Source organism: Bos grunniens, chromosome 9 (assembly GCF_055505025.1).
Source record: "Bos grunniens cultivar Pamir isolate PY7600 chromosome 9, Bosgru_T2T1.0, whole genome shotgun sequence".
In the NCBI taxonomy this organism is placed as follows: Eukaryota; Metazoa; Chordata; class Mammalia; order Artiodactyla; family Bovidae; genus Bos; species Bos grunniens.
Genome location: NC_141173.1, coordinates 10239616 through 10262696, shown reverse-complemented (window position 1 = coordinate 10262696; position 23081 = coordinate 10239616). Strand labels below are relative to the sequence as shown.

Below are 23081 nucleotides of genomic sequence, written 5' to 3'. Positions count from 1 at the left end.
TTTGTTAGGGATTAACAGGTCCTGATGGATCCCCTGGCTCTGTTGGACCAAGAGGACAAAAAGTAAGTTAGCCACCTGGTATTAATTGCTCGTATCAATTAAATGCTGAAGCATAATCTTATTGTAGTGTTTCCAAATCAGTTAACAGGTTAGTTGTGAAGTGGCTGAAATATACTTGTTCAACCAAAATCATGTTTTATAACAGTTGAATTAAATTGCGTTCAAACAGTAAGATGGAGTGTTTTAATGATTTTAATATTTATGCAGTTTGCATACTTACATACTCATGCTAAAAAAGCTAAGTACAATGGAGCTATTTTTATTTTTAGGGAGAACCTGGTGTGCCAGGACCTCGTGGATTTCCAGTAAGTAAATGTGAAGTGATTTATAGTCTGTCTTTAGGTAAAATTCTGCCATTGTGAAATTTTTCAGTTTAGTTTCTATTTGTTAATATTTCAATTAACAAATAGAAACACACAAAGAGGCCCACATAATATACATCACAAAGAGATTATGGCTTATCTGCTATAATAAGAATTCTGACTATGAGTAGAAAATTTCAGAGCAATTTGAATGTATGGTGTAAAACACATACATCTGTTTGCAGGTGGCATTTACCAGTGGAAATAACTCCCTCTCTGTTCCCATTGATGGAAACTGTATCTCATGTAACAGCAGCAAATCTAAGTATTTGGTGTTTAGACCTCGGCATCACGCCACTTTCTTCACAACTGGTTTTATGTCTAATGAAATACAAGCCATATTATCACCCACCTGCTTCCCTGGCGAGGCTTTTTCCACGTTGCACAGTCCACCAGACTTGTGTTATTTCTAGCCAGAGGAGAACTGGATTCTCAGGCTGCTGGTTTTTTTTTTTTTTCCTATTTGTTCTTCATTCCTTTTTTGTTCTTGCTATTAATCTGTGTTTTTCCTCTTTGTTTTCTATTTGCACTGCTTCCTTTGCCATATTTCATCTTTTCCATTATAAGTCTATTTTCAGAGGTGAAGAGTTTGCTGGCTTTCCCCCCACATTTTTAGCTCAGAGCTCAACATCTTATAGAGATGCCTTTAAAAAAATTCATCAAATCTCTAGGTCTCTTGATAATGAAATAACTTTTTGATTACTTTGGTATCTTCAAGCATAACATTTATTTCCCACATTGATCCACATATTATAATGTTCAAATAGAAGTAATTTTTCAAAGAGTGCCTTGAAAACTCCCCATTTACCATTGAAACATATTACTCATGTGAAATTCATGCTTGTTGTGGCTGCCTAAATAATTAGAAATAATAGCATCATTATCAGAGGATGTGATTCCCCTGGATGCTTCATATATGGATGGATATTTTAGAAAATATCTAAGTCTATCTTAGATACTTCTGTCTAGAAAATACGAAGTCTGGAAGTACAAGCTGTCAGGAATATGGTGTCAGAGACAGCTGTGCATATGAGGGATTCAAGACCGCAGAGGGAAGAGAATGGCGAGGAGGTCCAAGGCTGGGAGACTGAGCCCTGAAGGCAGCAGTGCTCAGTTTTATTAAATTCAACCAGCACAGAGTCAGAGCTCTTTGTGTGCCGGGCCCTGTGCTTGGAATTGAGGCTTGGAGGCTGCATAAGGCGTAGTTTCAATCCCTGGTTACACTCAGTTTGATGTTGCTCAAGAGATAGTAAATGTAAGGGAGTGGGAGACAGAATGACTGGTTTTAAAATAAAATTCAGCATAAATGAGGATCCCACTGGAGGTCATTTCAGGAGTGACACCATTTTGTTTTCCATTTCTACTGGGTTTGGTGTCTGGACACATAGCCTTACCTGTCAAGGGGTGTGTTCCTAAACACTTTGGTTCTCCCCTTCCTCTCTGTGCTAAATGTTTGGGCAATTTCCAAATATCATATTATAAATTTTAAAGCAATGTTGTCTTACTTTTAATGTCGGTTTCTTATAAAACATGACAAATGATATCATTTATATGTGGAAGCTAAAATATGCTACAAGTGAACTTCTTTACAAAACAGAAATAGACTCACAGGCATAGAAAACAAGCTTGTGGTTACAAAAGAGGAAAGGAAGGGAGGGATACATTAGGAATTTGGGATTAACAAATAGAAACTGCTGCTGCTGCTGCTGCTGCTAAGTCGCTTCAGTCGTGTCCGACTCTGTGCGACCCCATAGACGGCAGCCCACCAGACTCCCCCGTCCCTGGGATTCTCCAGGCAAGAACACTGGAGTGGGTTGCCATTTCCTTCTCCAGTGCATGAAAGTGAAAAGTGAAAGTGAAGTCACTTCAGTCGTGTCCGACTCTGTGTGACCCCATAGATAGCAGCCCACCAGGCTCCTCGGTCCATGGGATTTTCCAAGCAAAAGTACTGGAGTGGGGTACCATTGCCTTCTCCAACAAATAGAAACTATTGCATATAAAATAGATAAACAGCAAGGACCTACGGTATAGCACATGTTCACTATTTTGTAATAAACTAAAGTGGGAAGGAATGTGAAAAAGTCCAGTTGTGATATGCCTCTTTGTGAGGAATGGTAAATTCTCCTGACAGCAAGCATGGATGACCTCTTTACTTGCTGTGCTAAGTCGCTTCAGTCGTGTCTGACTCTGTGCAATGCTATGGACTATTATAATCTGTTAGGCTCCTCTGTCCATGGGATTCTTCAGGCAAGAATACTAGAGTAGGTTTTCTTTACTTTGCTTTTCTTTAAAAAAAAAAAAAGTTTGAAAAAAATACTACAGGCTAGCTACAGGATAGACATCAAAAGAACATTTGAGGAGCTGAAGCAAGCTTCTTCATTTAGAAGTGGGGCCGAGGTTGCTTTCTTTACCCAGTCCTTTCTTTTCGAATGAGCATTTTATGTTGATTTCGGGATAGACTTTGTAGTTTGTTTCTGAACTGAGTTAGTTCTGTATTTACAGAAGTAACTTCTGTAGCTACTTCTGTAACTACTGTATTTACATGAAGTATGGCTCCTGTATCGTAACAACTTTTATTTTAACCTTTTAGGGCCGTGGTATTCCAGGACCCCCTGTAAGTATCATCCCTTGGTTTGTTTTACGTAGTCTATAAGAACGGCCTGTTTCTCAGATCCCAACCTTGGTCCCCAGTCAGCACTCTACCAGTGGTGCTGACAGTGTCCTCCCTTAGGGATCTTAGGTGGCTACTGTGACAGCACGCCTATTCTACTAAAAATATTTTATTAACTTAAGAAATTTCTGTTAATTTAAGAAATTTCCATTTTAAGTAATTACTCTTCGGTCAGATGAGTTGTTGTCTCATTGGAAGCCAAAGCTAGCACAGATCCATCATTCTGAGTCAGTTGTTTATCGTATTTGATATCACTTGTCATAAATTGTGAAAACGTCATAAATCACCATGTCCCTCTAATTTGTTGATTTCAGGGTCCTCCTGGGGGAGCAGGACTCCCTGGAGAGCTTGGCCGTGTGGGACCGATTGTGAGTACCAGACACACAAACACAGCGAGTTGATAGATGTTTGCTGACTTAATAGGAGGTGTTACCGGGGATGGCAAACTGCCCTATGTGTGTTTCCCCTGCAAATCCAAGACACGGCAATAAGTTTAATTCCAGTTTATAATGCGGATGAGGACCAGGGTAATAATGCTATCTCATTTTTGTAGAGTGATTTTATTTGTTTTTTTCTCCTGTTAGTCCTCTACAATCCTTATTTATTCAACTACGTATTTCCATTTCACATTTTCTTCTGTAATGGTTTAATTTTTTTTAATTTAATTTTATTTTTAAACTTTACATAATATTTTTCCCCAAAGTTCTCAGCTGAACTTTTCTTCCCAACTTCTAGAATTAGTGATTAAGCCAAGAAGTGTCACCTTCATTTTACAGACTCAGTTGGGATTGGGGTCCGGTGTCTTTTGTATGAGTTTCTCTGTATGAAATGAGTGAATAGTCTAAAATCATTCCCAGGTATGTTTATGTTAGTATCGTAAAATCATAATCGAACCGACAGAACTTTAGTCAATAGAGAGCTGAACTGCATGGGAGAAATTGATGTTAATATTCAATAAATATTCCAAAAATCTTGAAGTAGTGATGCTATCTGAAGAATCGATAATAGTAAATCCATTGAAAGCAGGAGCCACATGTATACCTATCTAGCTTCTCTGTAGGTGCTGCTGCTTGATAAATTTATTTACTGAATGCAAGAATACATATAAAATGATTATAAAGTGGAGTGTAAGATGCTTTGGTTTATGATAGAATATTAGAAGGACAAGGTGTGCAGGGAGGAAGCGCTGGTGGTTAAGTCTAGCTGGAATCCACTTTCATCTGAATGGCATATTTAGCCATCTTTGCTCTTCTGTAGCATTTGCAGTTGCGTGCGGTGACAGACTGAGGGTCAGCTTCCGGGTGAAGAGTCCAGCGCTGCCTGGCCCTGAGAGGTTGCCTTCCTGTTCACAGTCTCAGGCAGGCGTGAGCTGCCCTTAGCTGGGCAGCGCTGGCAGTAGCGACTATTCTGGTTCCCCTGAATATCAACTAGAAAAATGCATAGTGTTTCCATAGTGATCAGTGATCAGTGTATAGAGAAGAACTGGCTCTTTTCCCCAAGTCTCCCTCTGCCTTCTCTTACTTTGATGAGGCTGGAACTCCTTTATTCTTCTAGCTTTGTGGGACTAATTGGATTGCGGGTCACCCATCGATTTTGGTGGCAGGCCTATGCAGGCTGAGCTCTGCAGGGTGTGTAGGAATGTCAGTTTCTCATACCTCACCTGTTTTGTGCACTGTGTCTTGACGTGTGTATAACTGCTGTGTCACAATTTTCAAATAACTTAGGGCGACCCTGGGAAAAGAGGACAACCGGGCCCCCCTGGCCCCCCGGGACCCAGTGTAAGTTATTTGCAGTTTGAATTTCTCTGTGTCTGAAAGTTGGGATTATAGAACCCTAAGAGCCAAAAATGAAAGGGCTTTTAAATTGAATCATTGTCCTAAAATTTCAAAATGGCTATGATATTTTCACTCATTCAGAGCATGATCTTTTAAGGCCAGTATAGTTGAGAAATCACAATAAATTGAAAGGTGATTTTCAAGGGAATGGTTTATGCATTATATTTGAAGTGCTTTGAGGCTTTTGACTTCTCAAATGCTCAAAACTTGGACATATAAAAGGAACATTTTCAAATGAACTAGTTTTTATGAAGGATTTATACAATGAACAATTTAAAAAATGAGGTTAATTGGGAGATAATCCATACTTTTAACTTATGATTCAGAATTCTCCATATTTTCTATTCTGTCATTTTACTTCTCTTCAATCCTGTGAAATAAATAATGTACTAAAATTTAGATTTCTCCAAACAGAATAGACCCATGAGTGAAGTTTCTAGAATATTAGCATATCTTAGACTATTTATTCCTTATAGCTTATTGAAAAAAATACATTTACTGTATTTGTCAAATGAACATTTTATTATTAGTAGTGAATTAAATATTTCACTATATTCTTAACTTTAACATTTTCTTTAGGGAACAATTGGCTTTCATGATGGAGATCCATTGGTAAGACATTTTCCTTTGAATAGAATACACTTTTGTCAAAGACCAGGAATTCTCTTTAGAAGATGAATTCTCTTTAAGATGATCTTGCTAGAATATGTTGTATTTTCATGTTTTATTTTACTCAGATGGCAGAGCAATTTGTTGGACTGGTGGACTGGTCATTTATACATACTCACACTAACTTTTTCATTATAGAATTATCTTTCTTTTTCCATAATCTTTTTTACTTTATGGAGAAGACCTGCTTTTCACCAGAGCACTCCAATTTTAGAAGATCTAAGTCCAATAATACTCTCTAAGACTTGTTTTATTAATAGACTGATACTCAAACAGTAGGAAAAGTGCACTAAATGCAGTTTTGGTCAATTTGTTGGGGGGGACGTGACCTTCAGGACAGAGCTGTTGGATTGGAGGGGGAGAGGTTGGTCTGCAAATGTTTTATTTCTTGAACAAATTGAATCTGAAATAATATGGAAAAATAGTAGTATTCATTAAATCTGGATGGTGGATACGTGGGGAAAGGGTTTGTTATGTTCTTTGTATGTTTCTGTAAGCTAGGAATATTTCTGAGTTTATAAGTAAATAAAAAAGGAAAGAGTAGCCAGAGTTATTTAATGAATAGACTTGCATTGGGATTCTGCAGCTGGAAACCCTAAAAGATGTATCATTTTATCACGAAGCAGAGGCTCTCAGTTACTCTCTTTCTGTTTCTCTGGCAGTGTCCCAATTCCTGCCCACCGGGTCGTTCGGGATACCCAGGTCTGCCAGGCATGAGGGTAAGACAATAATGTCCGTGCTGTATTCTGTCTTCAAGAGTATGATCCATACGAAAAACAGAGGCTTTCCCTGAAGCATTGGCCTTGCTCGCGCACAGACCCCACTCTGATGGGTTAGGCGAGTCTGTGTCGCTTATTCGGCGGCTTTGTCTGTGGTCCTTTTTCAGTCCTGGAAGTTCCCGCTGGTACATGACAGCTATCCCTAACAAGACACAGATACTTGGCTATTCAGTGCTTCTGTTTCTCAGGGAAGATATATCAATGAAATGCACTGGATTGAGAGACTCTAGAACGCCAGATGAAGGTTCAGAAGTTTACTCCAATAGTGAGAGACGGGGGCCAGGGACTGTATTTCAAACTGTTTTAGTCAAAATAAATTGGAAAAACTGTGCAAAACAGGGGGAAAAAAAAGACACTTTCCAAATGTGTTTTTCTTTCACACTGCCATCATAATTGCTTCAAAATTGCCCATTGGAATAAAGAAATAAATACCAAATGCTGGGGTTAATCGACTTTCTCTCTCTAGTCTATGAGTCTGAAATGATTTTGAAAAATTCCGAATCAGGGGAGTTGTGCCAAGATCCAAAAGACTCCAAGGCAATGGGTTTCCCATTGCAGTTTTCTCTAAGGTTAGCTTGGGTGTGCGCCCATAATGCAGAAGACTGGGGCCTGGATGGGTGTCTTATTTTTCATGGAAACTTGAACCTTGGAACAAGAAAGGTTTTCAGGACAAAACTCTAATAGACAATGTTTGGAATGTTTATTTCACATTTATTTCATGTTACTGATCCAAAGTGTTAGGACAGGTGTCCTGACAGTGAATGATGGGAGTTTCTTGTGCTTTGCAGCCTTTGCTGACTGCTGTTTATAGCTGTCTATTTGCACTTTAAAAGCAGAGACATTACTTTGCCAACAAAGGTCCATCTAGTCAAGGCTATGGTTTTTCCAGTAGTCGTGTATGAATGTGAGAGTTGGACCATAAAGAAAGCTGAGTGCTGAAGAATTGATGCTTTTGAACTGTGGTGTTGGAGAAGACTCCTGAGAGTCCCTTGGACTGCAAGGAGATCAAACCAGTCCATTCTAAAGGAAATCAGTCCTGGGTTTTCATTGGTAGGACTGATGTTGAAGCTGAAACTCCAGTACTTTGGCCACCTCATGCTAAGAGTTGACTCATTGGAAAAGACCCTGATACTGGGAGGGATTAGGGGCGGGAGGAGAAGGGGACGACAGAGGATGAGATGGTTGGATGGGATCACTGACTCAATGGACATGAGTTTGAGTGAACTCCAGGTGTTGGTGATGGACAGGGAGGCCTGGTGTGCTGCAGTCCATGGGGCCATAAAGAGTTGGACACGACTGAGTAACTGAACTGAACTGAATTTGTACTTAAACTATGCACAAGAAGGGGCAGAAAGTTGTACATCTGGGGAAGCCCTTCTTCTGCCTCAAGTAAGGCCGTGGGTGCAGAGGAGGAAAAGGGTTTTCAGAGGAGGCTCTGGAGAGCAGGGGGCAGCTGGTCTGGTGGGTCAGCGGTCCACCTCTGGAGAATGAGTTACTGATGTTGGAGGAGACCCAGCTGTGAGAGGAAGTTGTGGAAGAAGAGATCTAGACACCGGTGGGCAGTGTCATTATCTAGTTACTGACCTAGGTAATGGAGAATTTGTTATTACAGGACAGAGTTAACTGAAACTGATACCTATTATATACAGTCGTGTAGTACACATGGTGTTTTAAAATTCTTCTAAGGCTGTCATTTCTTTATGACATAACCTTTCTCTTAGCAGCACGGTGACTTACATTTAGGGGAGCAAAGTCACTTTATGAGCCATCTGACCACTTTCTGTGTCAAATCCAACACATTTATTTATTTCTCATGTATTTTATGAGAAATAAATACTTATGTATTTTTGCATTTGTTAGGGTCATAAAGGAGCTAAAGGAGAGATTGGTGAACCTGGAAGACAAGGTCACAAGGTAAGGACAGGAATATTTAGTGGGTACATTGTGATTAAGAGGTTGTAATGATGTTCATTGTAAGGGCTTATAAGGAATAACAAAGCATGATGTTTGCCCCTTCCTTTTCCAGTGCTGCTTGACAAGTTCTCAGTAGATGCATCAATATTCTGACTAAGCATCATATCCTAAGGTTGTTCAGTTACAAAAAAAGAACAAAGAAAGCACCATACACTTTCATTCTTTTCTGTGTTGCTACCCCTCACTTTCCTTTTCTAATCAATAACACTCAGCTCTTTTCCTTGATGCTTTTGATAGTCAAATGTTATTCAAGCTGGTCGTTCCACTCCACTAGACAAAATTTTATGACAAGTGTAAAATTTTATGACAAGTGTTGCTGAGACAAGCAAACAGGGAATTTGATAATTGGCTTATAGCTTCTCAAGTTCTGAAATAATTTTTGTTTCTGACTTCATTTCAATATAACTTAGGCTTTGAGTCATCTGGAAGTTAGCAATAGCACTTATATTGATTTTGGGTAGAAACTTGGAATCCACAGCACAACTTATAGTGGAGCTAGCATGTCCTGCAAGGCTGAAATTTAAAGTAAGGTGACCTATTTGTCTTTTTTCGTCCACTAGGATGAAATCGCCTTAGAGTAACTAAGAATTTGACTTCTTATATGGTAAAATACTTGTCCCTGTAAATTCCATAATATTTTTACAAAGTCAAACTGTTCTTATTAATGTGGGTCATCTAGACTTTGTTGAATATGTCCATTCACACCTTTACAGGGTCGCAGAAGTCTGTCTTTCGAGGTTAAGACCTTGAGAAGAAATTTATTAATATCTTCAGGAACTAATATTCTTGAATTCCTTCGGAAAAACTATTGAACAATCTCAGATAATGAAGATAAATAAACCCATTTCCTGTACCTTATTACAGTGTGGACTTACATTTTAAAAGTCTTTTATTACTTAGGCTCTGAATAGTTGAGCCATTTTATTCATCTGGCATATCACAGGTGGATTCTTGATGACAAACTGGAGAAAATTATAAAAACATCAAGTACTTTGGATGTTTTTCTGTGTGCTCGTTCCTCCATTGAATTTTTAAATTTGTAACAAAAAAATCAACAAATATTTATTAATCCCTGTTATGTGCCAGGGTTTATTCTACGGGCTATGGGCACAGAGATGAATAAATATGTCTGATGTCGCTAATTTAAGTATGGCATATCCATATAATAGAATATCATCTAACCACAGAAACAGAATATTAACCCACACTGAAAGACACCTCGAGATAATATGTATAGTAAAGCAGATTTAGTGGACTTCTGCTGTTTTGATGCCCTGTATCCTTTCCTCTCTTTTTGGTGACCCCTTCTCTTTGGGAAACTTCCACTTCCCCATCCCATGGGGTTTGGGAATGAAATAGTCAATCAGAGGTCTCTCTACTCACCCATGAAACTAGTATTTTTGAGACCTATGCAAACCAGTTATCTGAACTTCTTAAGTGGGGAACCTGCAAAATTCTTGGTGTGGTAGGTAACTGGCCAAAATTTTCATGAAAAAACTTTTCATAGTTAAAAATTGTTGACTGTTCCTTTAATTTATTTCACATGCCTATGTCCCTAAAAGTTTCAGTGGCTGTCTTTGACAATTGATCTATGAAGATAATATAACTCCTTGAAAAATGAAACCTGAAAGAGCTAATGGATGCATTTAGTTGCGAACTGAAAGCAGAAAGATGAAGAATTAAGACTAGGGTCTTGAAGTTTGCTTTCAGATTCACAATTTTGCATTGAATTTACTCCACAAATTAGTTAATGAATATTTTAAAAAATTGGTTATGAATCTAAGAATGAACCATCAAAAAAACTTTCAGTAGAATGATAATAAATTGCTATTCCTAAATTTGTCATTTAGCTTTATGGTTATTGATTAGTTACTGTGTGCTATTCGCCTGTTGGTAAAATATTTAAATCGACTATGTTACTCTAAGTTTTAACAAGAATCATTAGGAAAATACCCCAAGCTCTACTAATGAAAAATTATAATCACTGTTGTTTTTATACTTAGGTGGGGAAATACAATTAGTATTTAATTATACATGTTTTGATTATCCACTCCATGAACTAACAAAAATCCACTATAAAAGACTCTCAGAGTTTATTCAGAAATCAAGTGTAAATGATTTAGGTATAGCCTAGTTCTTTGCTTTGTGTGGCCAAATGTTCTATATTAATACTGCTACTAATTTTTTTTGGTATTTCTTTGTGTATGTGTGAAAAAAAATCTCCAAATACAAAGTTGCAGCCTGTGGAATAAGAAAATAAGTGAACTGAAGCATGTAATAAACAACAGAATTGGATTTTAATCTACTATTATGTACATATATTAAACATTAAGATATTTTTCTAATAACTAACTTCACAATTTAAGTTTTTTGTTACCATAGGAAATTTAGGGTAGTGTATCTATTATAAAAAGCAAAATCCTAGTCAGAGAGAAAATGACTTTTTCAGAGTCCATAAAGTAATCTTTCTGTAAGAAATAGTAGTACTTGGATTTCTGTTTAGAATATCCTAACATTTAAAAATACATCAGAGGGAATTCCCTGGTGGTCCAGTCCCTGGGACCCAGTGCAATTCAGGGAGCCTGAGTTTGATCCCTCGTCAAGGAGCTAGATCTCACATGCTGAAGCTAAAATCTGGTACAGCCAAATAAATAAATAAAGTAAAAACACATGTATCAGAGATCATATAACTGATCTAAAAAGTCAAAGGAATAACTAGAAAACATGATGAAAGAGGAGTCCATCGGTAGTAGCCACCAGATAGTCAAAATACCTTAGAACACACTTAAGTATTCAGTCTGAAAAAAAGAACGAAACTTTATTGATGGAAAGAAACAGGAAACATTTTGACCAAATCAGAAGATATACTGAGTTCCACAATGGAAAGATTCAATATTGTAAAGATTATTTCTCTATATGTTCTATTAATTTAATGAAGTTCTAATACAAAGCAAGCAGCCTTTTTTGGTGAAGATCCGCCCGACAATTCTAAAGTTCATGTCTAAGGGTATACATTTAGGAAAACCTGAAAAAGTGTAACTGTAAATGAAAAATAAGAGTAAATGAATTCTCCCAACCAAGATTAAAATGTATTATAGAATCTCAATAATTAAAATGTTGTGGTGTTGACAACATCATATAGTAAACCAGTAGAGCTTAATAGGAAGTCCAGAAACAAGTATATTTATCAATTTAATACATGTTAAAGATGAATTTTCCAACCTATGTGGGGAGAATTTATTATTCAGTAAATGCTATTGAATAGAGTGCCAGTAAGAGGGAAAATAGAAGGGGAAAAAGGGGAAGCAAAGACAGATTTTCTCTTCTTGGGCTCTAAAATCACTGCAGATGGTAACTGCAGCCCTGAAAATAGAAGATGCTTGCTTCTTGGAAGGAAAGCTATGACAAACCTAGACAGTGTATTAAAAAACAGTCATCACTTTGCCAACAGAGGTCCATCTAGTGAAAGCTATGGTCTTTTCAGTAGTCATGCACGGATGTGAGTGTTGGACAATCAAGAAGACTGAGCACCAAAGAACTGATGCTTTCAGACTGTGATGCTGGAAAAGACTTTGAGAGTCTCTTGGACAGTGAGGAGATCAAACCAGTCCATCCTACAGGAAATCAACCCTGAATATTCATTGGAAGGATTGCTGCTGAAGCTGAAGCTCCAACACTGTGGCTACTTGATGTGAAGAGCCGACTCATTAGAAAAGACTCTGATGCTGGGAGAGATTGAAGGCAAAAGAAGAGGGCAGCGGAGGATGAGACGGTTGGATGACATCACTGATTGAAAGGACATGAACTTGAGCAAACTCCGGGAGGCAGCAAGGGACAGGGAAGCCTGGCGTGCTACAGTCCGTGGAGTCACAAAGAGTCAGACACGACTTAGCGACTGAACAACAACAAGAAGAAGGAATAAAGAGATTTCTACTTTATGTTTACATAAAAATAAATTACTGATAATTGAAGACTTCTACATAAGAAATTAAATGATATGTATAAAATTACTAGAAGAAAAATATAGATGAATATTTATTTATTTTTGGGAGGCAGATAAGGCTTTTCTAAGGGTGACACCAAAAGTAGAAGTCATGGAAGAAAAGCCTGATTTAAATAAATTAAAAAATTGTGCATGGTATGAAAACTGTAATAAAAGGATTAAAATGAAAATCATAATAGAAATATAGTTTATGGAAAAGTTTGTGTAGTGTGGTCACACTTCCCTAATAATACACCCACAACACACACACCCACACCCACACCCCCCCCCACACACACACAAAGTACCTGAATGCATACACACCCTTCCTCTGTGTCTCTGTGTCTGTCTCTTCCTCCTTCCCTCTCCTCCTCTCTCCCTCTTTAGGAAAATTTTGGAAAGGATAGCATCTAAAATGTTACTGGTGTTTATAGTTGAAAAGTGGGATTGGGTGACTTTATTGCTATACTTGTTTGTATTTTCTGAATAGTCTTCAATTAATATGGATTACTCTTATAAAATAGTTTAAGAAAGTATAATAGACTAATTCAGGGGGTGCAGAGTTAGACTGAGCCCACTTCAGGTCAATTCCTGGAATAGCTTGATGCCCTACTCTGTGTTGCTTTTCAGGGTGAAGAAGGGGACCAGGGTGGACTGGGAGAAGTTGGAGCTCAAGGACCTCCGGTTAAGTATTTTTCAGTCTTACGCTGCATGATCCCAGTGGTCACTGGAGGATATCATTACTTCTGCAGTTTGAGAGAGGACACGCAAAAATATTTCTGTAAAATTCACAGTTTTTTCACTTTTTATATAAAATACAACATCTGTCAAGGAACACACAGATTTGTAAAAAATATGCTTTTTGGAATATTTATGCAAAAGCTCTCCTTGAGAGATAATACATGTCATTCCCATGTCTCTGCTATTGACCCAAATATTTCTGGAATTCTTTTTGATTTATGTTCAGAGTTAGTAAGTGAGCCAAAGTCAGTAAGGGAGCCTCTTTAATCTGATTTGGCCACATCTCATTTTGTGTCCTGAGCTGGATCATCTTGAAATGTATATTTCAGGCCATTCCTAACTGCTCTACAGAGACTGTAGACTGGATGTAAAACAGAGCTGGTGTAGGGGCAGTGAGAACACAGGGAAATGCCTGGCCTAGAGCCCATTTGTCTTAAGCCAGTGTGGACAGTTAGCAAGTTGTCTGGAAGTGGCCAGCCTCCTTTCCTGATGGCGTGTCTGTCCCTGTTGTTCCCCAGGCAGCATGTCTACAGCATCTGTTTCTGGATCCCTGCAGCTGTGGGGCCAGAAGTCTAGAATGGTAACATTCAGGATTGAAGCGGATTCTAGAAATAACACCCTGCATCCTCAGTTTGAGGATTACCCACTGCTGTGCGGGAGAAGGGATAAGATGGGTTCCTACTGTCCCAAACCGAAATTCAGAGTATCTTTTATTGTAGAAACAGTGTAACAAAGAGTGATGGCAAATGGTTGATGGAGACCCCAGCTATATCTATAGGAAGAAGCTTTCCTGGGCTACCTTGGGAGCCTAATTGCCTTGGATGGCATACATTGGTGGGGAAAAGTTACTCCAAGGTTTAAAATCACTACCCTGTGACATGTAACCAAGTTACAAACCACAGAGGAGGCAAAGGTGGCAGTGAATTCTGTGTGTGAGTTCAAAGTCAAAAATACTTTATCATAATTCTTTTATGCTAATGGTATTTTCTTTTTGTGTTCAGTCATTATTCCAATTCCAGATTTGTATAAATCTCCAGCATTTTTAAAAAAAGAGTTTTACCACCAGCAGAATTCCTTTTGGATTTTTCTTCTAACTTAGGAAAGCGTGTCTCTCTTCTCATTGTTACTTTTGGTTATGATAGCGTCCTTCTTTTGGATCAGCTTTTGTGATGACATCAAAGCATATGTGCTTCAGCTCAAAGAATGTACTTCTCTCTCTTTTTGTTTACTTTTCAAGGGAGCTCAAGGTTTGAGAGGCATCACCGGTGTAGCTGGCGAGAAAGGGGAAAAGGTAAGATGATGATGCTGATCAGCAAAATAAATACACATAAATGTTTACGTTTTGAGCCATTTCAGAATATCTTCTTATCTTCAACAGCATCACTTTTTTTATCTCTTACTGGGTGCTTTGTAGAAGTTTGGTTAGGTTCTTACATTTCTGTTATAAACATAGATGATAGAAATGAGTCATCCACGGGATACTTGTTATGTACTGTGTATCTTAAGTTATTGAGGGCAGGCAGGAGTAAGCAGGCTGTTGTATGTCGTATCTTGTCATTGTCAGTAGTTGACACTGACACAGTACCTGGGGTGCAGGGCAGAGGCGGAGGAGGGTGGAAAAGGGGGGAAGGCAGAATGCCTGGCCAGACGGAGGAGGCGTGGTCATTGGTGGAGAGGGCAGGGCAGGGATTGCTTGGCTGAGTGGATAACAAACGTGAAAACAGCTCAAACTTGAACATTCATGATGAGCTCAGAAATGTTTCTTGCTCTGTGTGTGTGTGTGTGTTTACATGAGTGAGGGGGTGTGTCTTACCTCTCGGATTTTAAAAAAACGGTCTGCACTTTTTTAGAAAGTCTACTAAGAAAATCCATTTGTAGGGCTCCAGAAAATTAAGAGAGAAGGCACTGGCAACCCACTTTAGTACTATTGCTTGGAAAATCCCATGGACGGAGGAGCCTGGTAGGCTGCAGTCCATGGGGTCCCTAGGAGTCAGACACGACTGAGCGACTTCACTTTCATGCATTGGAGAAGGAAATGGCAACCCACTCCAGTATTCTTGCCTGGAGAATCCCAGGGACGGAGGAGCCTGGTGGGCTGCCGTCTATGGGGTCGCACAGAGTCGGACACGACTGAAGCGACTTAGCGTAGCAGCAGCAGCAGAAAATTAAGAAGAAGGCACTTTGCCCATCACCCCGTCTGACCCTCACCTTATTCACAGAACCGCTGAAACTAATCCTTCTTGCTCTAGACAGAAACACACAGCCTGTCATTCACAACCAGAAAAGGATAACGTGCACACTGCAGGCACTCAGTAAAAGAACTCCAACCTTCTAAGAAAATAGATGCACGGTTTTGTGGATTGAAGGAATTGCTTTGTGAATAAGCAGTGAATAATTCCTTCAGTGTCATTTTTTTTCAACTTTTTCTCTGTCTCTTTGGGTTTTCTCATTGTACTTGGCTCCCTCTTCCATCTCCTGTGGAACATTTCTTTTCTAAAAGCATTGTGTTTTTAAAAACATACTTCTATATTTCTGTATTCATGTTACCTTAGGTCACATTTTGTCGGTGCTCTTCTGTTACTAAGTAACAAATCCCATTTATTTTGAAGTTGCGGATACCCAAGCTTTTGCTTGTTTTCTGGGTTTAAATCATCTCCTAAAATATGTGACCCTTATTTTGGAACCAGTTACTGTTGTTGATATGCTCTTTATTTGAGGTATTTTGCTACTTGGTAGTTTTCAAAATTTTCTCATTGCCTCTGACTGTGGTCAGATTGCTTTCAGTAAAAAGAAAAAAGCTCTTCTGGTGAACTCAGACCCATGCAGTGGTTACCTAGTAACAGCAGTTTGGGTCTGAGCTGGTGCTGAACAGCAATGAGAGAGAGAGAGAGAAAGAGAGAGAGAGGCATCAAAGCCTTTCTGTAATATGAGGGTTGGCTCTGCTACCTCCCAGCAACACGAGCTATGAATTCAAAGGCTTTTACAGGTCTCCCAAACCTCTTCCTTCCTGGTGGATGGAGAATACCTTCTTCTCTATTCCAGGTTTTAGGGATGAAAGACTTTCAAGGCTCTGTAGGTATCTCTGCTGCTTCTTTGATTCTACCCATGCCTGAACCTTCTATCAAAGGTTTGCTAATTTTTAATTCTTATTGCAGACACCATCCACCTGGTTTTCTTGGCTTAACATCTACCCAATACCTTTCTGACTTTTTTTTTTTTTTTTAATTTCTTTCATCATCTCCTTCTCCCAAGCCTGTTCATTAGGAGAGGGATTGTTCTCTTCAAGTGCCCATCTGCCTTCTCATACAAGTGGTAAATGAGAAAAAGATTTCAACAAGGGGAGGGGGTTGTAGTTTGCTATGTAGCATAGATGGAGAGCACTAAAATCCCCATATTTTTGTTTTGAAATCATGTTTTGATCCTTATAATGAAAATAAGGAGGGGATGTGTACCACAGATAAGGAAGTCAGAGATAATTTAAGGATAATTATATTTATAAAGCTCTGTAGTTTTTAGCCATCATCACTTGGTAGGGTGAAGCTATTGTGGAGAAAACAGATCAATTCACTTTACGCAAACTGAACCTACTGTCTATTCAGGGTGGAAGAGGGGATGCTCACATCTTTTTTGCACTTTATTCCTCCAAATCACAAGCCTGGAGTCCTGATTCTAAATCTGGGTGGGAATTCAGAGTCACGGAAATCTCTCTCCTGGGTGTGGCAGCTGCAGGGTCCAGGGCAACTGCTATTTAGGTGGCGCCTTGGTCTTCATCATCAATGAATTCCCACTGGGGTCCTGGGAACCCCAGAGCATGATGATCAAACCTTGCCAATAGGGTTTCCAGGTTCTCTCAGTAAGTAGCTCACATCAGCAATCAGGAGTGGGTATTGTGTTTGTTCATTTAAGATATCCAAGGTGGTATCAAAGATTGGGTGTAGTACTTTTGATGGAATGAGATGATGTAAACTAGTGTTTTCACCACTGAGATTTCTGATTAAATACTCCTTGGGTTCACTGATGAATATCAGTATATACTGCAACACAAGACACAAAGCCTCTTTCTTATCTGGCTGTTGAAATTCTTTAGAAAGACTGAAATACCCTTAGCATGCATCACTGATCTCGAGTTCATTTTTGTTGTCTTGTTTATTTGCAGGGTGCTCGGGGCTTAGATGGAGAACCTGGGCCTCAAGGGCTCCCTGGTGCACCTGTAAGTACTTTTCATGGGATCCACTGATAGATTTTTTAGCAATCATCAGTGGTAGATTTTTTTGCTATTAATATATGTATGTATGTATGTGTGCAGGTATCATTATATATGAATCAAGTGGAAAAATGGGCAATAGTTTTTGTATTTACTAAACTTTTAAAAATTAAGTCAAGCATCTTTCTTTTTTTCTTTTGTAAAGAGAAATGTTCTTCTGACTTGACATGGTCTTGTTTTTTCTCATAAGTTTAGTCAAATTGTTTTTTTTTTTTTTTTTTGCTTGCTGTGTTTTTCCCTTTCACTCTGGTTGCCAGGATGCCAGGAGTCACAGTAACTCTCTCATTTTAATTTCTTGGGTAGTTCTATGCTTTTCCTCTCATATGATTTCTGATCTCATTATTTGATATTTTGATGTCCATGTGTAGATGTGTCCTTATTGTGGACTGCCTCACACCTTTTCTGGAAGTAAATAAACCAAAAATGGTTCGTTGATACTCACTCATACCACATTAAAAAGTAGAAAAGGTGTAAGTGAAATAGAATTTCCAACTGTCAAGGTCCAGTGGGAAAGAAGGAATGTAATTGGGGGATAACATCATAAGATCAAGCTGCAGACATGGTGCGCCAAGCAGACCTTAGAGGAAGGTGGACCTGCAAACATGTGTGAGGTGGGATAGAGCAGCAAGGACAGGCAGGGAGCAGCCCTGTTGGGGTGATGGGGGTCTGCTGCTATAGGGCTGCCACTGCCTGAGCTCCTGTTAGAAGATGACCTGGAATAGACAAGGCAGAAGCTCGTTATAGAATGTTTTATGCCAATCCGGGCAATCGTAAGTGATCTGGTAGCAATCGGAAGCTGTTTGAGGTTTCATAGCAGCTCAGCAATTCAACCAAAGCCATATTTTAGGAAGACACGTCCTCTCATCTGTTACCGCTTGACCATGTATCAGCATCAGCTGGATAGTTCTGACAGAAATCATTATTATTGACTTGGGAAGTAAGTAAAATACAAAGAAAAGGTTGGCAACTCATCCAAACCTCAACCCACCATGATAGTGAGGCTAGAGGATGTGTGGACAAAGTTCCTGATGTCAAGGCTACCTGCATTGTAGACCTTGATTTTATTATACCTATTTATCCGAAGAGTGCAGAAGCATTATGCATTCACAGTGAAATCAATTGTCTTGGTGATCTTTATGGTAACATCAATTTTTAGGACAATATAGTTTTTATAAAAAGGTTTCTTGAGGCATCCATGATAAATCAAAGCCATTGAGATGAAAGAGCAATGTAAGATAATTTGGATAGAATTTTATCATTTCAAAAGCCTATCAATAAGTTACTTCTGCTCACATGAACACAATTTTATTTTTGTGTAGGGTGACCAAGGACAGCGAGGACCTCCAGGAGAAATAGGTCCCAAGGGAGACAGAGTGAGTCGAATCCACGTTAATCACCACCAGCATAGAGGTCGTGCGGATCTCCTTGACGTGACCTGAGTACACGCGGTAACTGTCTCTGTTCTGTCTCCTCCCTCTTGCCCTGCAGGGGCCACAAGGTTCTCCAGGAATTCCTGGTCTCCCTGGGCCCAAAGGGGACACGGTAAGTCCTGAGCTGTAGTCATCAAGCGCATTCTTCAAAGTGGTTATTGTAATAAGGAAAAGAATATCTAGAAAAGAATGAAAGGAAGAGGGATGTGTTTCTAAGGGACACTGTGTTTCTTTGTGCATCTTTAGGGCCTGCCAGGTGTGGATGGCCGTGACGGGATACCTGGAATGCCGGGAACAAAGGTAGCCGTGCAATTTAGTCTCAGGGCGATGGGGTGGTCTCCGCCCTGGCCCGCCAAGGAGCTTCCATCACTATGTCACTGGGACATGTAATGAGCTGACTTTGGCTTTTTTCCCTCCTTCTAGTTTTTTACATCAAGGGTCAATTCAAAATACTTCTTCGAAGCCAGAAAGAGAAAGGCAAACACCATATAATATCACTTACATGTGGGATCTAAAATATGGCACAAATGAACTTATCTACCAGCCGGAAACAGACCCACAGACATGGAGAGCAGACTTGTGGTTGCCGTGCGGGAGGGAAGGACTAGCAGTTTGGGGATGGTAATGCAAACTATTATATATAGAATGGATAAACAATAAGATCTGACTGTATAGCACAGGGAACTATATCCAGTCTCCTGGGATAAGCCATAATGAAAAAGAATATTAAAAAGAATCTACATATGTGTATATTAGTCACTTTGTTGTACAGCAGAAATTAATACAGCATTGTAAATCAATGATACTTCAATTAAAAAAAAACACAACAAAAAGAATGTTTGCTTATTTTCAGAAGCTCAGTAAAACTGCCTTGTTGATGAACGTAGGCAGGAGGAAATCACATATTTTGATGGCATTTCCATCCTAAGTCCTATCCCACCTTCCCATCCTGAACAAGGTCACATTATAAAAGTGCATGTAAGGTCAGCTATGCAGATAACCCTTTTGCTTAGAAGGTTTTTGTCTTTCCTTTTCTTAAAAGAAAGACAATAGTTCATACAGGTTCAACAAAAACTTTTTTTTTTTCAGGGGGAACCAGGGAAACCCGGGCCTCCTGGTGAAGCAGGTTTGCAGGGGTTACCTGTAAGTATTTGAGTATTTAAATGTTGATTGTTTTATATACATATTTTGAACATGTGCATTTGGGGGAGAAAACATGTATGTTTTGATAAGTTCTGAGGAAGAAAAGATGCTTTAATTTTGTGTTTTTACAGTTGTACATTTTTGTGCTTTTTCTCCGAATAACTAGTTATTTCTCCAATAACCACACTAAGATTTAACTTTATATTTTGCATCCATTCCTCTGTTTAGTTCACTCAGTTTTCTTTATATCATTTCACCAACCATGAGCTGTGGTCTGGGCTTCATACTTCCTCCTACTTTAACTGGTTCTGAAGCCCTAGGACTGGGGTTGAGCCATAAGGTTGAGAGTGTGTTCGGGGAACCATGTAAGCCATAAAATTTTTCTTTAGATTGTATGCTATTTTGAATTATTCAAATTGGTGTTTTCCTGCATTACTGTGGCAGGAAGTTCATGTGGATTATCCTATGTGTTTTCTTGGCTCTTTGGAGGCACATATTTCAAGTTAAAGGGGCTACTTGGTAGTACTGAGGACTGCCCTCTGGTTTATTATGATATCTGACACTTTAAAAATAATCAGAGAATATCAGGCCTCCAGATAGCACCAAATCTCAGTTAGACCCAGGATGTTCCTGCCATTCTGTTTTTCTGCTTGCAGCTGAGCTTTACTGACAGGTTCCTGTTTTGTATTCTGTACATGAAATCATGCCAGGAAGAGTTCCTGTTGACCTGAAAATAGTACCAGATTCTAATTTGGAAGTTCATCCTTAAAAAGTAACTTTAGTTTAGAGCTAGAATTTGCTTCCAGGGTGTTCAGACACAACAAGCCAAAGTCTCGTGGCTTGTGGATAGGTCTGTGTTTTGTGGATAGGTCTGTAGTCTGTGGCTTGTGGATACTGTGGATAGGTCTGTAAGTTCAGAATTGGGAAACTCGGGAGGCCCTCCCCGGCACTGCAGCTCTGAGGTTGTCCTGATGCCCTCAGCCCTTGGCAGTGTGCAGTGGGCTTGGCATCTCATGGGCTGTCAGATGAGGTGATTGAACACAGGTTCCATGTGCGTTCTTTCAGGGTATACCTGGACTTCCTGGTGCAAAAGGTGTTGCTGGTGAAAAGGTAAAAGATGAAAACTTTGCAATTAATATTTTTCTCTATTTTTATTCTTTTACTGATCTATTTTATCATTTAAAATAGTTCCAACCTGCCTTTGAATTTATATTTGACCTTAAGGAGAAATCAAAGAGAACTGCAGCTGCAGAAAGAGTACTTTGACAAAGTGTTACTGATCAGACTTCCTTCTTGAAAGAGTCATCCTTTGCCACTGTAAAACAGAGGTTTCATTGCTCTTTACCACTTAAAATAGGGAAGGTATTATTAAACCACAGAGGTTTTGTCAATGAATATTAAGATGATTTAGCTGAAACTTAAAGATATTAAGCATATTGTTCACAGAATGATCAATGTTAGGTGCTTATATGCAAGCACTTAAAAACAATAGTTGAAAGAAAAGTTTGCAAAATATAGCTTTACTTTAAATAAAACAGATACACTGTGACTAATATAGAAATTGGTCATGATTGGATTACGTGGCTTCAGCCTTTCGGTCATACTGGCCCAGACAGTCTTGAGCTGAGGTGCCCCCCAGTAGCAGACCATGAGCAATTGACGGTGGAGATGGCATCCCAGATACCTGCTTTCCCCGGAGCTCGCTGGCTCATCCCTTGTTTCCTCATGCTGGCATGATCCTTTACAATTTTAGTGGTGTCACTGTTAGGTTAAAATGGCTCAAAGAAGTGTATTGGAGGTGGAAATGATAAAGAAAGGCATATATAACTAATACTGTAAAAAAAGAAAAAGCTTCTCTTATTCTTGTCTGGCTAAAGGCCTTCCTTTTTTGACATTTGACCTTCACTTTTTAACATTTTTGACACCTTATCATACTTCCAGGAATGACAAAACAGTATCCTAAATCTAAAGAACTTTGATGTATACACCAAGAAAGAGAGTCCAAATCCTCCCACGTTCTCAGGGTAAAATCAGGAAGTTAATGCTGTGTAAGTGTAGGAAAGACCCGGTCTGCGCAAGTCAGGTTGATCGTTCTGCTTATTTACTTTCTGAATTAGTCTGAATTACCGTGTTCTACCTTCAGGGTAACACAGGTGCTCCAGGGAAGCCTGGTCAATTGGGGAATTCTGGCAAACCGGTAAGATCCTAAGTTCCCTTTTCAGGCCTTGTAACCTGTTGTCTTGGCGAAACAAAGGGTTGGGGAGTTTAACTCTTTCTCTGCCTGCCTTCTTCATAACAGGGCCGCCAGGGGCCGCCCGGAGAAGTGGGACCCAGAGGACCCCGGGGCCTTTCTGTGAGTATTCCTTCTCTGCAGACCCCTCCCAGACTGCCTCCTCTGCTCTCCCCTCCCTCCCTCCCTCCCTCCTTTCTTCCTTTATTCATTCCTCCAGTCACTCATCCACAAATGCCTTCTGACATTTGCTAATCCCAATTAACCAATGAAACAGGAATGCTATTTAGATATACAATATGCTTTTTTCTCCAGAAAGTGGAAATAAAGATGAAATATTTAAAAAAAGAAACATGATGACCCTTACTATTCTTCCTGTGTTGAAGGAAGTATTTTACCATAATATAAAACAGCTCTACTGAGATATTATTCATATACAAGTCACCCATTTAAAGTGTACGATCCATTGAGGTTAGTACATTTGCAGGACTGTGCAGCCATCACCACAGTCTGTTTTAAAATGTTTTCATCACCTCAGAAAGAAACTTCAGATCCACTTGCAGATTCAACATTTCCCCTCCTTCCCTTTTAACACTAGAAAACCACTCATCCACTTTCTATGGATTTGCCTGTTCTGGAAATTTCATATAAATAAAATCATGCAATATGTGGATTTTTTAATGACTGGCTTCTCTCAGCATAATGCTTCACGGTTCTTCTATGCTGCACCATGTATCAGTACTTCATGCCTTTTTATTGTCAGATCAGATCAGATCAGCTCAGTTGTGTCCGACTCTTTGTGACCCCATGAATCGCAGCATGCCAGGCCTCCCTGTCCATCACCAACTCCCGGAGTTCACTCAGACTCACATCCATCGAGTCAGTGATGCCATCCAGCCATCTCATCCTCTGTCGTCCCCTTCTCCTCCTGCCCCCAATCC

General features: G+C 39.4%; 1 protein-coding gene across 3 annotated transcripts in view; it reads left to right on the top strand.

The window, feature by feature from the left end:
- Window positions 1-23081, top strand: part of COL9A1 (collagen type IX alpha 1 chain) — a 90289-nt gene that overhangs the window by 32795 nt on the left and 34413 nt on the right. For all 3 annotated transcript variants that reach the window (XM_086316747.1, XM_086316746.1, XM_086316745.1), the window contains 18 exons: window positions 9-62; window positions 330-365; window positions 3013-3036; window positions 3408-3461; window positions 4818-4871; window positions 5508-5540; window positions 6260-6316; window positions 8237-8290; window positions 12963-13016; window positions 14311-14364; window positions 17230-17283; window positions 18657-18710; window positions 18826-18879; window positions 19014-19067; window positions 19857-19910; window positions 20976-21020; window positions 22054-22107; window positions 22210-22263. In XM_086316747.1, coding sequence (XP_086172873.1) covers window positions 9-62; window positions 330-365; window positions 3013-3036; window positions 3408-3461; window positions 4818-4871; window positions 5508-5540; window positions 6260-6316; window positions 8237-8290; window positions 12963-13016; window positions 14311-14364; window positions 17230-17283; window positions 18657-18710; window positions 18826-18879; window positions 19014-19067; window positions 19857-19910; window positions 20976-21020; window positions 22054-22107; window positions 22210-22263 — 897 coding nt within the window. The remainder of the gene's footprint in view (window positions 1-8; window positions 63-329; window positions 366-3012; window positions 3037-3407; window positions 3462-4817; window positions 4872-5507; window positions 5541-6259; window positions 6317-8236; window positions 8291-12962; window positions 13017-14310; window positions 14365-17229; window positions 17284-18656; window positions 18711-18825; window positions 18880-19013; window positions 19068-19856; window positions 19911-20975; window positions 21021-22053; window positions 22108-22209; window positions 22264-23081) is intronic.